This window comes from Crotalus tigris, unplaced genomic scaffold (genome assembly GCF_016545835.1).
Source record: "Crotalus tigris isolate CLP2741 ecotype Arizona unplaced genomic scaffold, ASM1654583v1 scf7180000017666.379230911805:20528666, whole genome shotgun sequence".
Taxonomy (NCBI): domain Eukaryota; kingdom Metazoa; phylum Chordata; class Lepidosauria; order Squamata; family Viperidae; genus Crotalus; species Crotalus tigris.
The window spans coordinates 15269986-15288278 of NW_024096552.1; the positions used below are offsets into that span (position 1 = coordinate 15269986).

Here is an 18293-nt window from a genome sequence, read left to right on the forward strand (position 1 = left end):
AGGATAAATACTGCATTCCACAATATTATATCAACCCCTGCAGATAACAGGCATAAATGACTCCCTTTATATTAAGCGAGACATCCAGTTTGGTTATAACGGATTTATGACCTAACTTTTACTAAAGTTGTCAATCAAATCATCTATAATCCTTAAGCAAGACCGCACACAATTACAACTTCCAATTTCACTGATGACTTCCTCACCGACTCTACTTGGCAGAATCCATCCAAATGGCTATGCTGCTGCCACATCAATGCTACAATAATCCTCCTGGAGGTGAAGCAGCTGGATCTGACCAGATGACATTGCAATACTGGTTTAACCGCAGGATCAGTTACAAAGTTATTTTTTCAACACTAGCAAATTTGAATGATGGCTAAACATGGCAGTCATTAAGCACACACACACACACACACCTTTTTATTTAAATTTTGATTTTTGTTGTGAATATATGCTATTAATTTTCCTATTACTGCAAATTTCCCCAAGTTTAAGTTCTCAGTCAGATAACTTTAATAACTTATTTTTTTTCTGTAATTTGTACACAACAGAGCCAATCTGGTGTAGTGGTGAAGGCTCATGCTAGAAACCAGAAGACTGTAAGTTCTAGTCCTGTCATAGACATGAAAGCCAGCTGAGTAACGGTGGGCCAGTCACTCTCAGCCCAATTCACCTCACAGGATTCTTGTTGTAGGAAAAATAAGAAGAGGAAGGACTATTAGGTATGTTCACTACATAAACAAACAAACAAACAAAGGTTTTAAAAACCTAAACCTACATTTATCTTATTGCCATAAAACGTATCATATAAATTGTGATTTTTCTTTGTTGATTTATTTTTGCAATTTTGCCTGGTAAAAAGAAGTGATTTTATTTCAAATTTGATTTCTAACTGTTTCTGAGTAATTCTGAATATTTCTTTCTACTACTTTTGAGTATTTTTACATTTACCACATGTGGTAAAATTTTCTTTCTATCCCATGTAATATTCTATGGAGTATTAAATTAGACTAATAAATTAGTCTGTCTTGGCAATTATTGACAAGTTTTATACCATCTGTCAATTATTTAAGAAACTTAACAGTTTTCTTTTAAGTTATAACTGGAGTACATTTTACAGATTTATTCCATAACACCTCCCATTGTTGTATTGTGACTTTTTTTAAAGCTTTGCATCCATTTTAGGATGCAAACTTTTATCTGTTCTGCCTCTAATATCTATTTCTTTCAACTGGCTTGCATAGCTGATTCTGAAGCTGTCCCGGGCTGATTCCACATGTATACATGCACATGCACCTATCTGTCTCATGGTTTCTCTCAAGATTTTTTTTCGGTTTCAGTTCCCATAATCCCATGCAAACATAGCATCAAATTGGGGAAGGAATGTATGAAACAAAATGACAGTAAGGAGGAATGTTATAAAACATATAGCAACAAACTTTAATAGATGAAGGATAAGGTGCAAAAACCAAAAGGAAATGGCTTTGGATTTTGGTACCATTTTTAACTGAATGAATTACAGGCAAATGTTGTCTGGATGACTTCCAGAATTTAATGACTGTGTATGAACCTTATGGATTACTGCCTTGTCGTGGTGAAGGGGCTTGCGTAACTCAATGAAGCTATAAGCTATGCCGTGCAGGGCCACCCAAGACGGACAGGTTATAGCAGAGAGTTCTGACAAAATGTGATCCACTGGAGAAGGAAATGGCAAACCACTCCAGTATCTTTGCCATGAAAACCCCATGGACAGTATTAAAAGGAAAAAAGATATGACGCTGGAAGATGAGCCCCTCAGGTCGGAAGGTGTCCAATATGCTATTGGGGAAGAGCAGAGGGCTAGTACTAGTAGCGCCAGAAAGAATGAAGCGACTGGGCCAAAGCCGAAAGGACGCTCAGCTGTGGATATATCTGGTGGTGAAAGGAAAGTCCGATGCTGTAAAGATTTTTTCTCCATAGGAACCTGGAATGTAAGATCCATGAATCAAGGCAAGCTAGACGTAGTCAAAAAAGAGATGACAAGACTGAACATCGACATCTTAGGAATCAGCGAACTAAAATGGACAGGAATGGGTGAATTTAACTCAGATGACCATCAGGTATACTACTGTGGGCAAGAATCCCTCAGAAGAAATGGAGTAGCCTTCATAGTCAATAAAAGAATAGGAAAAGCAATACTGGGATACAATCCCCAAAATGACAGAATGATCTCAATTCGAATCCAAGGCAAACCATTCAATATCACAGTAGTCCAAATCTATGCCCCAACCACTGGTGCTGAAGAGGATGAAATTGACCGGTTCTATGAAGCCCTACAGCACCTTATAGAATTAACACCAAAAAATGATGTCCTTATCATCATGGGGGATTGGAATGCTAAGGTAGGAAGCCAAAAGATAACCGGAATAACAGGCAAGTTTGGCCTTGGAGTACAAAATGAAGCAGGGCACAGGCTAATAGAATTTTGTCAAGAGAATACGATGGTCATAACAAACACTCTTTTCCAACAACCCAAGAGACGGCTCTACACATGGACATCACCAGACGGTCAACATAGAAATCAGATTGACTATGTGCTCTGCAGCCAAAGATGGAGAAGCTCTATACAGTCAGTAAAAACAAGACCAGGAGCTGACTGTGGCTCAGATCATGAGCTTCTCGTTGCAAAATTTAGGCTTAAATTGAAAAAAGTAGGGAAAAGCACTAGGCCACTCAGGTATGAACTAAATCATATTCCTGATGAATATACAGTAGAGGTGACAAATAGATTTAAGGAACTGATCTGATAGACAGAGTGCCTGAAGAACTATGGATGGAAGTTCGCAACATTGTACAAGAGGTAGCAACTAAAACCATCCCAAAGAAAAAGAAATGCAAGAAAGCAAAATGGCTGTCTGAGGAAGCTTTGCAAATAGCTGAGGAAAGAAGGGAAGCGAAAGGCAAAGGAGAAAGAGAAAGATACACCCAATTGAATGCAGAATTCCAGAGAGTAGCTAGAAGAGATAAGAATGCCTTCTTAAATGAACAGTGCAAAGAAATAGAAGAAAACAACAGAATAGGGAGGACCAGAGATCTCTTCAAGAAAATTGGAGATATGAAGGGAACGTTTCATGCAAAGATGGGCATGATAAAGGACCAAAATGGCAGAGACCTAACAGAGGCAGAAGAGATTAAGAAGAGATGGCAAAACTACACAGAAGAACTATACAAGAATGAGCTTAACATCCCAGATAACCACAATGAGATGGTCATTGACCTCGAACCAGACATCCTAGAATGTGAAGTGAAATGGGCCTTAGAAAATCTGAGCAACAACAAAGCTAGTGGAGGTGACAGTATTCCAGCTGAGCTATTCAAAATCTTAAAAGACGATGCAGTAAAAGTGCTACACTCAATTTGCCAGCAAATTTGGAAAACTCAACAGTGGCCACAGGATTGGAAAAGGTCAGTTTACATTCCAATTCCAAAGAAAGGCAATGCCAAAGAATGTTCAAACTATCGCACCATTGCACTCATTTCACATGCTAGTAAAGTTATGCTTAAAATCCTACAAGCTAGACTCCAGCAGTATGTGGATCGAGAACTACCAGAAGTACAGGCAGGATTTCGAAGAGGCAGAGGAACTAGAGATCAAATTGCCAACATACGCTGGATCATGGAGAAAGCTAGGGAGTTCCAGAAAAACATCTACTTCTGCTTCATTGACTATGCAAAAGCCTTTGATTGTGTGGATCACAACAAATTGTGGCAAGTTCTTAAAGAGATGGGAGTACCAGACCATCTCATTTGTCTCTTGAGAAACCTATATGCGGGTCAAGAAGCAACAGTGAGAACCGGACACGGAACCACTGATTGGTTCAAAATTGGAAAAGGAGTCCGGCAAGGCTGTATACTGTCGCCCTGCCTATTTAACTTATATGCAGAGCACATCATGAGAAAGGCAGGGCTAGATGAATCAAAAGTTGGAATTAAGATTGCCGGGAGAAATATCAACAACCTAAGATATGCAGATGATACCACTCTAATGGCAGAAAGTGAAGAGGAACTAAAGAGCCTCTTGATGCAGGGAAGAAGGAGAGTGCAAAAGTTGGCTTGAAACTCAACATTAAGAAAACCAAAATCATGGCATCCGGCCCTCTCAATTCCTGGCAAATAGATGGGGAAGAAATGGAGGTAGTGACAGATTTTATTTTTCTGGGCTCAAAGATCACCTCAGATGGGGACTGCAGCCAAGAAATTAAAAGACGCTTGCTCCTGGGGAGGAAAGCTATGGCAAATCTAGACAGCATACTAAAAAGCAGAGACATCACCCTGCCAACAAAAGTGCGTATAGTCCAGGCCATGGTTTTCCCAGTTGCAATGTATGGCTGTGAAAGTTGGACCATAAGAAAGGCTGAGCGCAAAAGAATTGAGGCCTTTGAACTATGGTGCTGGAGAAGACTCCTGCGAGTCCCTTGGACTGCAAGGCGTTCAAACCGGTCAGTCCTAGAAGAGATCAACCCCGACTGCTCTTTAGAAGGCCAGATCCTGAAGTTGAAACTCAAGTACTTTGGCCACCTAATGAGAAGGAAGGATTCACTGGAGAAGAGCCTAATGCTGGGAAAGATTGAGGGCAATAGAAGAAGGGGACGACAGAGAATGAGATGGCTGGCTGGAGTCACTGAAGCAGTAGGTGTGAATTTGAATGGACTCCAAAAGATGGTAGAGGACAGGAAGACCTGGAGGAACGTTGTCCATGGGGTCGCAATGGGTCGGACACGACTTCGCAATTAACAACAACAACAACAACAATGAACCTTATGAAGGAGTCAAATCACTGAAATGTGCCAGAGAGGCACAGTATTAATTTATGAAGCATTGCAACACCTAACATGGCTGCAGAAGCAAACCAATGCTTACTAAAAAGTGATACACAACTTTGAAAATACCCTTGATGATGGCTTTTGGAAACAACATCTACCCATATGCTGTTTTTTGTCACTTATGCACAACTAATCTGGCATAACATTTTTTACATTCATGATCAATGTTGGTAATCCATTTTTAAGCACCTAAGCTTAAAGCACCTGGCCCTCTTCTGAAACTAAAGAATGCTTTCAGGAACCAACCTTGATATCAATTGAACAAAGTCATGCTATATTTTTAGCCTTTGTTTAGTTGTAAACAAAATGTTAGGTTTTCTTATTTTGCATTATCATTGTCTGCATTATGGTTATAACCATGTAGTACCAGATTGTGTTCTGGTAAGCACATTTAGTAGAAGGAAATTTCTACTAAAAGCCACAACCTGACATAGTGGTTTTGGAACAATCACTAATTTGTTATATGGACATCTAAAAGTGGTCCTTAAACAAGCTCTCTATGGGTACTATAAATCTAATCCCTTATTCTTCCAGTATCTAAGCAGTGCAATGACTGACAATATACATTAATTTTTGACTAAACATCAAATATGCCAGTTAAATCACTCAGCAAATTATTTTTTGACATTATTTAGCATTAAGTTGACTTTCAAAAAGAAGGAGGATTTTTATCTATACTTTCTAATTGAAATCCAACCCATCTGTAAGGTGCCAGGCAAGGGAAGGCTGATAAATGCCAAATGAGTGATGGATCCTCTTCAGCATTGTTTAACATTTTTATCAGCTGGTCTTACCTTTCAGTGTTTCCTGTACAGTATGTGCAAGGACTGCTAATTTATGATTATTTTGATTCTTCACAGAATTTTCTCCAGTAGACGGCAATGGCACTAAATGCAAGTTAACCAGTATTAAATCATTCATTCCAATCTAGAAACAAACATAGGCAGCATTAAGAGATTTCCAAGAGTCTGTTCACAAATACATCACAAATGAAAGATCTCTCCTGCTTGTTCACCACTGTGCTCATCAATACAATCATTTCTGATTTGTAAGGAAACACATTCTTATTAACAATCACAGACCTCTGCTTTAGTTTTGTATGTTTTGGAAAATATACTACCGTCAATTTTTATTACAATCTATCTAGGGCAAGACTATAAACCCAGAAGACAATGCTACCACCTTTAATTGCTCAATGAAACTTTAAAAATCATGCCAGTGCCATTTAATTTCCAACCCTTTCTTGAATTCTCTCAGTTGGGAAAGTCAAGTCTTACCTTGAAATGTGCAATATAAGGGTGAAGATAGACCTGTTTCCCATTGCCATTTGTGTGTGGGCCTTCAGAGAATGTAGCTTCTTTCAGTTCTATCCCTGCGGTTGTGTCCCATAGGAAGCCAGAATATTCTTCATGCTGAAAGCCAAAAAAGAAAATAGCTAAGCAAAATAATTCATCATCAAAAATGGCCAAATTAAGGTTCTATTAATTCCAATCAGCCAGTCTAAGCATTAAATTTGAATCCAATCAAAGTTGATGTTTTATATAGACTGTCTGGGTTGTTAGAATCTTATTTTGTTTATATGCTACTTAAAATCTGTTGATTGGCATGGAATATATATACTATAAAGCAAATAATAATATAAATACAAGCACGCACTTGATGAGGGTTACTGAACAAAGAGCTGAAGATGTGAATTTTGTTTGGATTGAGTTTGTATTTGTTAATTATAAAAATGATTACTTTTTAATTACAAAATGGAATTTTTGTGATTCTTATTTTTATAGGTTTTTTGTGAATTCGGTATAGATTACCACGAGGCAAGATTTATAATGAAATACTTGCATATAGACAAGTATATAGACATAACTAAAATGGAATTTTAAAAATCTCTATAGCCTGATCATAGAACCTTCTGAAATCAATTATGGTGCAGTGGAAAGAAAGTTATGAAAAGTCACTTCAAAGGGTCAGAAGAAATGCTATCCTTAGTTCAAATAAAATTTCAGAAGCTCAAATAAAAAAAATTCTTTTCCAATAGTTCAAAACTCTGTAATAATCATTTCCTTGGCTAGATAAAAGCAAAATAAAAACTCCACAATTTTTGACTTGTACCAGACTACCTTCTCGGGGTGCCCTGAGAGCTTCTGTGAAATGCTTCCCTTCCAACATCCTCGAGGGCCCTTCCATTTGCGGATGTTTGGCAGAGTTGGCTGATTTAACTCCATGCAAAACTGTAAAAAGTTGGGTGGGAAGAGAGGAAGTTCATTAAACTGGAGCATTTCTAGGTCCATCTTAAATCCCGTAGGGAAAAGTAAAGGAACAATCATTTTTTCTTTCAGTGAAATATTTTTAAAGAATTGCATTCTGTCAATGTTATTGCTCAAATGTTATTATTTGCATAACCAAAGAAAGCAAATTATGAAATAGTTAAATTTATAGCCGATTTAGGGCCAGATACACTTTGATGACTAAGCAGGCTCATCATTTTCAAATCCATACACATAAATAGTTAATCAGCATCCATGGGCCAAAGGGAGCAATTAATTAATTAATTAAGCTGGCCGAAAGGCTTTGGGTAATTTCCCTTCTATTCAGGAGAACCGTAACAAATACAGAGATTTGAGAGATTGCTGCTGGAGTTTGCTGCTATCTATAATTATAAAGTCCCTGCAGTCCCGGTTGCCATCATTAAGCAAGGACTTTGCAGTGTTAAGCAAGGATCTTACATGACTTTGGCTTGCTGCAATGTTGTAATTGTAAGCCAGGGATCAATACTTTATGTAACTTTTGAATGGTCACTGAACTAATGGTTGTAACCCAAGAACGACCTGTAGATTTCAAGAAATCCATGTAGCCTGTTTTACAGGGCTAGTTTGCCATGCTTCTTTACACCTTTACATCTTCTTCTGCCACAGGCAGTGCTATTTTGCCTACAATGTTATTAAAAACTTAAACAGAAAAATATGAACTAAAAACTCCAGCAAATTGTTAAGCATACTCCCAAACAACAGTCACAAGTTTGTAATTTATATTCCAGAAACAGTTGATAGGCACTTGTTGTCATAATTTAAATTTAAGCACTAAATTAAAAATGGGCAACTGAAAGGCTGTGTAAGGATAGTTTTATCAGGTCAGCTTGGTTTAATTAATTCAATTTGACTCAACTAAACTAGCAAACTGCACAAACTGAAGACAATGTGTACTAATACAGTACATTTTGGCTGGATTGTTTAACAATTAATCTTAGCTAGACAAAATAAGCAAGCCAAATGAATTACACAAGACTGAACCTGATGTAAGCGGCTCCAATGTTTGCAAACCCTGAAGTTTCATTATGTCCTATGGGTTTTAGGACTTCTTATGAAACAAGGAAAGAAACAGAACAAATACTTTGATTTCTTCTCTCAAATACAAATTAGGAATGATTCTGGAGTTGTTCCAAAATATCCAAATTGGGATTTCATTTGAATGTTAAACAACAGAATTGTTAATTTATGATTCAGTAAGGCAATGTAAATTTAGCATCAATTGTCTCTTCCTTGTAAAATGGAAGGGTTCATTAACACGAGTTACAACATTCCTGATATGAGGATTAAATAATGACTTCAGTATTCAAGAGAATGGCAAATTTGCTGTTCTATACATATTTATCCTTAGATAATCTTCTGGCTTTAGAAGTTAGAATTAAGATCTTAAATCATAATAAAAAACAATTAAGGATTATAAAAATCCTACGTTCCTTCAAGAAGATGGTCATGACAGGTTTAGTAGATTAATATTTAATGTTATATTTTGCAGTAATAGATGTTCCTGAACACTCTGGGTACTATTTAGAGCAACTGCAGAAATCTCTACATAACTACAACATTTACACTTGTTGCCAGAAATACTTAGTTTGGGAACAGTCTAGCAAGACATCAAATATAGCTGTGCAATCATACTCTGCCATTGCCACTATTTCAAAAGTACAGCACATTCCGGTTTAGTCAGTTTTGGTTAGGATTTGTGAACCCTAGCCAAAACTGATTAAACTCCAACCAACATCTGACCAAGCAATCAAAAGCATGTAATTTAAGAAAAAAATCAGAAGGGAACAATACTGTAAAATATCTGCCTTTATGATTGATGATGAGAACAACTCTGAGGCTGATGACAGTAGTTATTTAAAGTAGAAGGGGTATCTATTTTTTGGTGTCTGAATATCATACAGATTTAATTCTGATAAAGCAAATTATTACTCTTTTAAAATAAATACACTGAAACCTGAGGTGGAGTTAAATTTCCAAGACTGTCACGAAAATTAAATTTCTTCCTTTATGGAAAAATGCTTAACTGAAAAGTCCAAAGAGACCTAGCTACTATGACAATAAAACCAGGGATTATGAATCAGTTCCCTCAGAGATTATGTATCGGTTCCCTTTTCTTTTTTCCTCTTTATTTGTGCATGCATAGGTTATGCCCATATTATGGATGTTAATAATAGCTGTCATGCATACTGCATAGAACATATCTGATTTAAAAAAATTATTCACAGAATTACTGCCACCTTAGTAGTTCAAGCCAAACCAAAGCAGGAATTCTATTTGTAATTCAGGAGCACTCTCTTCTGCTTAACAGTCATCTCATGAACAGGCTGCTGGGGAGTGAGACTAATGTTGAATTAACAAAAATAAAAATAAGTTTTATCATGAGGTAATGCTGAACTGACTGATGTGTATTGTGAAGCTGACTGGACTGAGAAGGAATCACTGCCAATGCATTTGCTCTCAAGACTTTAAACATTCAACTCAGTCTATACATTCACTGCCAGATATGGAAGAAAAACTATACTGGAAAAGCAAAGCAACAAAAGAAAGCATTACACTTTGTAAACTCTTTTACTCTCCCATAAGAAGGCCTGGCAAGATTTGCTTGCAGAACCCACTGGTTTGATTTAATGTGCTGGTTTTTCACAAGGGAACAAAAATCAAAGAGCTATGAGAAAATCTATTTTTGTACAGTGCCAGCTAAAGGGTGAAAATTAGAGGGGATCCAAAGAGTTAAAAAAAAACAAAAACAAATTTCCATGTATTCTTAATCTCCATCTGAAGTGTTCCTTCTGCACCATTGCCTGGGTCATATTTCAAATTGCTTTGAAGTTCATCTCAGGATTCTTTGGATGTGGGTTTATTATATGCAAGTAGTTCTCTCAATTTGTGACCACAATTGGGATCAGAACCTCCATCACTAAAGTAATGTGGTTATGAAGTGATCTTGGCTTGATTTTAAAACCTTTTCTGCGCTGGTCATTAAGCAATGCTAGCCTTCCTCATTGATTCTGCTTAGCAGAAGCTCCCTAGGAAAATCTTAAATGGTGATCATGTGGCTGCAACCATCATAAATACATGCTGTTTCCCATTACATCAGTGGTTCTCAACCTGTGGGTCGGGACCCCATTTGGGGTCGAACGACCATTTCACGGAGGTCGCCAAACAACACAGTCTGCCATTTTTTTCCCCTTTTCCTTAGCTGTGCTACTCCCTTTTATTCTACTGGCTTTTGAAAGCCAATAGAATAGGCTCTCTTGAATAGAGTCTAATTTTATTGGCTTTCAAAAGCCAATAGGAATTGTCCAGGCTGTCTCTGCCCTGCTGAGCCCGCCAAAAGTCCCATTCTGCAAACGGTGCTGCACCAGTTGAGTAGTCCTCAACTTACGACCAGTTGAGTAGTCCTCGACTTACGACCGGTTGGGGTCGCGGCATTAAAAAGGTTGAGAACCACTGCATTACATGATCTCAGTATGCTGTGAAGGACTAGTGGTAAGTCACTTTTTTCAACAGTATCATAACTTTGAACGATAATCACTAAAGAAATCATCATAAATTGAGGGCTACCTATGTATGATGGACATTATTTAATTCAACAGATGCTCTTCAGGAATCTCCAAAAGTTATTAGCAAATTATTATTTTTAATGTGCTATTAAAAAGAAATTATAAAATGAAGAATGGAAAGAAATTACATTATGTTTAATGTTATTAAAATGAATATGCAATTAAAATGAAATCCAATTTTGTTTTTATTATGGTTCAACTCAATTTTCTGGCACTGAATGGCAAAGTATAGTCGTTGCTTCAAATCTCCATCTAATTAGATTGTGAATGCAACAAAGAGAATAATCTTTGGGTACATGAATACACACATTCACATTTTGTAATCTGAAGTATAAGTATATGCTTATAAGACATGAGTAGCAGTAAACAGAAATACTACTAACAGAAGAAAGAGGATTTGCAGATTTGTGCTGCTCTACAGAAAGAGTAAAGGTACCTTCTCAAGTGCATCTCTATCAATCAACTCCTGCACAGCCAAAAGTTTGATGCTAGAAAGGAGAAAAAAAGAAAAAAAATCAAGTCAAACCAACATGGTTATGAAAGCATAAAATTAGAAGAATTCTACATCGAACTCGCTAAGTAGCCATTCAATTGTTGATAATGATCAGCCATATGCTTTTGGGAGGTTTAGAAGCAGGAAATGATAGTTATAAATTATAACCCATTATTTGTTGGGTACATCATTAAACTGAAATATAAGCTATTGTTTATTTCCACATATTTTAATAATTCACAAATAATAACTCACAAAAACATTATTATGGATATTCTAAATCCAAAGAAACCAAGAGAAAGTAAAATTTCATCTATTTGTTCTGAAAAATTAATGTAGCTTAGTGTGGTGTCCAATAAAAAAATGTTAATTTTATCAGAATTTAATCATAACATATACTAAGTACTGAAAAATGTAGCAGAAAGAGATGAAAGGAAAAGAAATAATATCTATCTGATGTTGATTTTGATAGCTAATTGCTTTATCTTTAGCAAGATTCTTGTGCTGATCAACAGAAATATGAGAACCATAAAGTAGTATGATCACTAAGCAAATATTTATAGGACTGCAAAATGAAAAATAGATTATTTTCGCTAAATAGAGAATGGCAACCTAGCACTAATATCTGGTGCAGACAGAAGAATTGACTGGATATCCTCAATGCTTTTTACAGAACTTACGGTGCACTGCTCTAAAAATAGGCAGTAGTTATTGCTGGCTGTTCAATATATTAGACCTCTTCAAGGACTTTAAAGCTTGTCTTTCAAAAAATGTTTTGTGCAGTGATATAGATATGCACAGGCCATGATTATCCATTAATAAGGCAAAGCATCTTTCTAGGTCACAGAAAGCAAAAAAATTATGTCACCGTACTATCAAAAAACTGATCAAGCAGAGAGAACAGGAAATCTTTATTCCAATGAATCAAAGCAAACCCAAGTAACTACATAGCCTCTGAGAGTAAATTGCTGGTGCAGATTACTGCCACTTCACTCAATATGAACTAAGTTTGAAAATAAGTCACAAAAAGATGAGTACAATTACTCATGCTACATTTTATCAATGAGACAATATGTAGATAAGATACTGAATATTTCCAGCACATTTTCCTTGTTTGTTCCATTCTGAAGAACTTTGTATTCAATAAAAACCTCCTACATCATCCATTTAGTCAGATTATTTAACAAAGATCTTTCCTTCCAACTCCTCCCCAAAATTTCTCAGTTAAAAGCAGATATATAGGCCTTGGTTTGGAAATGGGAACACTTCTAGGGGAAAAAAATCAATCAAATCCAGGAAAGTAAAGTATATCCCAGTAATTTGCACATTTCATAGTATACAAACTCGAACCTCCTGCTAAACCATATATGTTATACCATGGTTCCCCGAAAATAAGACCTGGTTTTATTTTCTTTTGGCTCTGAAATAAGCACTAGAGCTTATTTTCGGGAGATGTCTTTCTTACCAGCAGACATGGCATGGCATAGCCTGCGCATAGGCTGTAGATGCAACACAGCAGCGAGGGGCCAACCTCAGAGCATGCTGGCAGACCAACTATAGTAAAGATACTGTATGACAGAGTTCGGGTGGGTAAGGGGTGCATGTGCCCTTCCCATGCCAGGCTAGCCCCTGCAGCCCCAGGGCAGCTGTGCTGGACGGTGGTGGGAAGGGCACTGGGGCGGGAGCAGCCAGGCCAATGCTCCTCCAAGCAAGCAGGGGGCCTTTGCCCCGGGAATGTTGGGGGGCTACCTTCATGGCCTGGCCCGTTTGAGAGGTGAGCCGGGAGGCGGCAGCCGAGGGCCAAAGAAATGGCAGAGACCCGGAGGGTCAGAGAGGAAGAGTGCTGAATTGAGTGGGCATCCTGCCTGCAGCATCCATGCCAGCTGCCCCTTCCCTGCCAGAATGCCGCCACATTTCAGTACCCGTATGGTACATGCTGGCCTTCCCTCCGGCAGGCTTGGGCAGCTGCTGGAAAGAGATGGGCCAGTTTCAGAGCCTGGCATCCCTAGGGGGTTTGCCTTGGCACCTACTTTCTAGTTCCATCGCATTTCTCTGCCACCGCAGAGCTGGAGAGCTTGCCCCACCACCGCCCTAATGCTCTCGTTTCCTCCAAGCATTACTTTGCTTACCTAATTTCCAGCCCCATTACATTTCTTCATGTTTTTCTGTCATGTTCCTCCACTGCCATGTGCAGGCAAACAAAAGAAGTTTGTGGGAGTAAAAAAAAAAAAAGGTCAATCAATCAATTCTAACTTTGCGAGATCTTTTTTTTCACAAGAAGTTGGAATTGATTGATTGAACTTTTTTTTTTAGTCCTACAAACTTCTTTTGTTTCCCTGCACACAGTGGCAGACGAACACAACGGAGAAATGTCAAGGGGCTGAAAACCAGGTAAGCTGAGAAATGCTTGGGGGAAACAAGGGCATCTGGGTAGTGGTGGGGCAAGCTCTCCAGCTCCACAGCGGCAGAGAAATGCGACAGAACTGCAAAGCAGGTGCCAAGGCAAACCCCCTAAGGGTGCCAGATACTGAAACTGGCCTGGCTCTCTCCTACAGCTGCCCAGGCCTATCAAAGGGAAGGCCGGCATCTACCGGCACTTACGGTAAATGTGGTGGCATACCAGCTCTGGCAGGAAAGGGGCATGGGGGCTGCAGGCTGGACACTCTCTCACTTCAGCACCCTCCCTCCTTAACCCTCTGGTGTTCCACCTGCTGCTTCAGTGGCTGTGTGGGCAGAACTGCAAAGAGGGCCAGATGGCTGAAAGCGCCAGCAATCTGGCTCAGAAGGGGAGTGAAAGGGAAAAGTCTGGGCAGGTGAGGGGGGAATCTGCCCCACACCGCCCCACTTGTTCTGCAGCCACTTTTCCAGAGCCACATCGCAGCCCCCAAAAAACCCCCAAACAGGTTTGTTTCCATAATTTTTCTAAAGCCATTTGAAAAAAAAGGGAGGGGAAACTTTTTTTTACACATTTTTTCAATTTTTTTCCAGGCCTTCCCATCTCTAAGTCCCTAACCCACAATGCCTAACCTCCAAACTTAACCCTCACTCTCCCCAGGGCAACCACAATGCCTAACCCCCACCCTAACCCCCACTTCCCCTCAGGGCAACCCTAACCACAACAATCAACATTTATTCAAAAACAGCCATGTCATCTTCTTCTGTAACATCTTCATATGGCAACTCTCCCAAACCCCAAATTCCAGCCTTAATCTCTTGTGATCCAGTTCCTGTAGAACCATTAGCCCCTATCTCTCATTGTCCAACAATTTTGTCTCCTTAAATGAGCACTTCTTGTCCACATAGGCTGCTCATAGTACACTGCTCATAGTGCACTGGCAACACAGCTGTCAGTGATTTTATCCCATGAATTCTTCACCCAAGTCACGATCTCTGGCAGGCTAGGCTTCACAAGTTTACATGCTGATTTCTCTCCATTCTGTGTTCAGTGTAGTCACTGATTTCCCTGTGCAAATGATCCTTGAATGGTTTGTTTACCACAATACCAAAAGTCTGGAGATAGGCAGTCATTCCTGCAGGAATCATTATTTGATCTATTCCTCTCTCTCCAAGGAACTTCTTCATGTCTTTTGCGTGCTGAGTGCTGGCTGAATCACAGATTAGCAGACTTCTTTGGTCACCTCTCAAAACAAGTGGCAGCATTAAATCAATCTACTTCCTTATAATGGCTTGTATGCAACAGGCTTTTTCAGTTTCAAGAACATAAATGCCTGAAACACGTTCAATTTTATCTTTCCTGCCCTTAGTGATGATTAGAGGTGGGACTTTCGTTCCATTCAGACGAATTGCCAAAATACACATCACACGTGCACTTTTGTAACCAGTGGAGGGAATGTATATTGACGAGGCACCCTCTGATCAATTGTTGTTTGACATACTTGGCCCATAAACACTGTAGCTTCATCCATAGCAATCAAGTTTGACAGTTGGTATTTTGAAAAGTCGATGCCATCAACAAAGGAGTTAAATACAAATACATGTTTACTAAGTTCAGCATCCTGCAACTTGAACAGTGTTGTCAATCTTCTTAGAGACAGTTCATATTGCTGAAGGAAGCCATCCAGCCAGTGTTGTGATGCTTTGAATTCTTTGGGGGATATTTCTAACTGTGGTGCCAGTGCAATGGTAAATGCTTGAATATCAGCCCTGAGCACAACCAAAGCCTTTGCTCTCCTGTCAGCAATCCAGTCACAGATGTTGTGTTCCAGTTCAGAAAATAATGGCTGCCTACCTGATCCACACTTCCATCTGTTGGCTGAGGTTATTATACTTTGCTCTCCATTTTTGGACCATACAGAGATCCAACTTGTTCTCTTTGCAGAAAGCTGTAAGATTCTTGCCCTGAGAGTCCTCTACAATTCCTTTCTTGTACTCGACGGAATAGCTCTTTCTTTTTGAGCTCATCTTGTCAGGGGTCAAAATATTCCCTTTGAATCTGCCATTAAATCACCATTAAACCGGGGGAGGGTCAAACTTGATTTCATTGAGGGTTAGGGTTGGGGTTAGGCATTGTGGTTGCCCTGGGGGAGAGTGGGGGTTAGGGTTGGGGGTTAGGCATTGTGGGTTAGGGTTAGAAATTGGAAGTCCTGGTGAAAAAAAGAAGAAAAATGTGAAAAAAAAAACAATTTTTTCCCCATTTTCTTTTTCCAAACATTTCCCCCCCCCCTAATTTTTCAGTTTTTTCCCAGGCCTTTCTAGCAGGATCCCATCAATCATAATTAAACAAACTCATGGTTTAGCTCAGTGGTTCTCAACCTTTCTAATGCCATGACCCCATAATACAGCTCCCCACGTTGTGGTGACCCCAGGGGCGTGGCCAACTGGGTGTGGCCACCGAGTGGGTGTGGCCACCGAGTGGGTGTGGCCTCCAAGTGGGTATGGCCACCGAGTGGGTGTGGCCAAGTGGGCGTGGCCACCAAGTGGCCGCCGCGGGTCCCATCGCCGCAGCAGATGCACAACTGCCCTTCCTCTTCCTCGACGCAACCTTTCACCCGCCCCAGTGACTCCCTCCCCTTTCTGGGGTCCAGGCATACCCTCCGGAGCCCCGGTGTTTGCACCCTGCAGGAAGCGCAGTAACTAACTACTTTATACTATGCAACTTACTTTGTGGTTGAAGAGGCATTTTCTCTAAGTCAGTTTCCCAAGTAAGAGAATTTCTTAAATCATTTGAATCACATTGGTCACATAATGAGGAAAGGCAAAGTTCAAAAGAAAATGCCAGCTGTTCAATCAGATGGTTTTTTGGTGTGGCAGTATGGAGTTGTTTGTTTTAGCCATCATGGTTTAGCTCAGTGTTGTTGTTGTTCTTCTCTTTTTATGAAGAAGTGAATAATACTATAATACATATTAATCCTTAGATGTAACAGTAGTGATAATTTGACCGGATTTTGCTCTTTCTACTATACAGTATGCCAGTCTTGCTACCAAACTAAAGACTAAAATTCAAGTGCTTTTGAGCTGAAGAAATAAGAGACAGCTTTAATTCTAATTCAGAAAAATAATTAAACTTTCCCCAAAGTCTTTTTTTTTTTTTCGGTGCCTTTAAGTCAGTTCTTCTCCTGGTGGACTGCATGGTCAAATAATATTTTCTTTCTCTGGGATTTTTTTTTAACTTCCAAATCTGAGTTGAGCATGAACCACCCAAAGTCATCCATCTGGCTTTCATGTCTAACCAGGACTAGAACTTAGGTCTTCCTTTTCCTACTCCATCAGTTTAAACACTACACCACAATGACTCTCTCTCGAAGTCTATAAGGCAGGGGAGAATGTTTTCTATAAGTTGTGTTCTCCTCTGTTTCAAGATTAGATTGGAACATTCAATTTTAAAGAGCCACTTCTATATTAATAATAACAGATCAAAACTAGATTGATAGCAGGCCAAATCTCAGCTGGCTATTGTACTGAGATTTTAAATTTCAGTCACACACTTGGAATACATTAATCATTTCTTTATATTGCTTTTGCTTTCTTTCTGTATTTTGGCTTTGTTCTCTTTTTTATATTAGTTATTAATTTATAGTAGTTTTTTTATCTTGTTAGTGTAACAAAAATCTAATAACTTATTTAAAAAAAATTACAGACTAAAAACAAGTCATTTCCTTTTTCATACATTTCTCTGTAGAGATTAGTTAGCTTTGCCACTATATCAAATCTATCTCAAATCTCCTGAAAGTTAGACAACACATTATAACATGTATAAAAGTCTGATATAATATTACTATTCTCAATGATACTATTTATGATTCATTCAATTCTCCCTTTAACTATTTTTACAGAGTATTTCTCTCTGTAAAAAAGAAAAGCATTCTTGTGACTGTTTCCAACTATCCTGATTAGATAAACAATAAGAATGAGAATTGTAGGATAAATGATACATGACCTTGGACTGTTAGGTGTTTTCTGGACCAATAAAATCTATTGTGTGAGGGCTGAAGTAAAACAGGAGACTGAAATCAAACTGAATTGTTTAACACATAATAACACTGGCAATTCAGCAAGTTTCTATTCCCTTAAAGGAATCAGAATCAAGCAACAGAAAAAAATATCATAGCAACTAAAAACAACAAGTATCTAATCTGAGATATAAAGGGAGTTTCTCATAGCAGTCTTGAGACAAGACAGCATCCCATCTACTTCTAAAGTCCATTTCAGTTTCACTTAACCAGGTGCTGGGCAAATACAAATATCTTGGCAATCAACTCTTCCTATTTTCCTATTTCATTATGATTTTTCCTGTTTCATTACAAAAAGGTGGGAGGTTGAAGTTTTGATATTCTTTGCCAACCAAATATAATATAAAATAAAAACCATTCCAAATGTAGAAAAATAATACACATATTATCCAAAACTTTGTGGGAATGCAATTGGTCCCCGAACATAGCATGTAGGAGCCCTATCCAAATTATGACCCAAAATTTCAAATGATCAAAATCAAACTTTAAAAAAAAACAACAATTCTGGGCAATGCAACTTACCAGTAAAAATAAAACAATAGCCACACTTGTTGCACCACTTTCTATAATGGACAAAACAGTGGGGAAATTGA

General features: G+C 38.6%; 1 protein-coding gene across 3 annotated transcripts in view; it reads right to left on the reverse strand.

Moving 5' to 3' along the window:
• The window catches only part of EEPD1 (endonuclease/exonuclease/phosphatase family domain containing 1), a 46981-nt gene that overhangs the window by 4078 nt on the left and 24610 nt on the right, over positions 1–18293 (reverse strand). For 2 of the 3 annotated variants that reach the window (XM_039336786.1, XM_039336787.1), the window contains exons 3-6: positions 11174–11225; positions 6986–7096; positions 6143–6277; positions 5660–5792 (exon numbers count right to left, since the gene is read on the reverse strand). In XM_039336786.1, the coding sequence (XP_039192720.1) occupies positions 5660–5792; positions 6143–6277; positions 6986–7096; positions 11174–11225 (431 nt within the window). The remainder of the gene's footprint in view (positions 1–5659; positions 5793–6142; positions 6278–6985; positions 7097–11173; positions 11226–18293) is intronic. The other variant, XM_039336788.1, reaches the window with a different exon arrangement.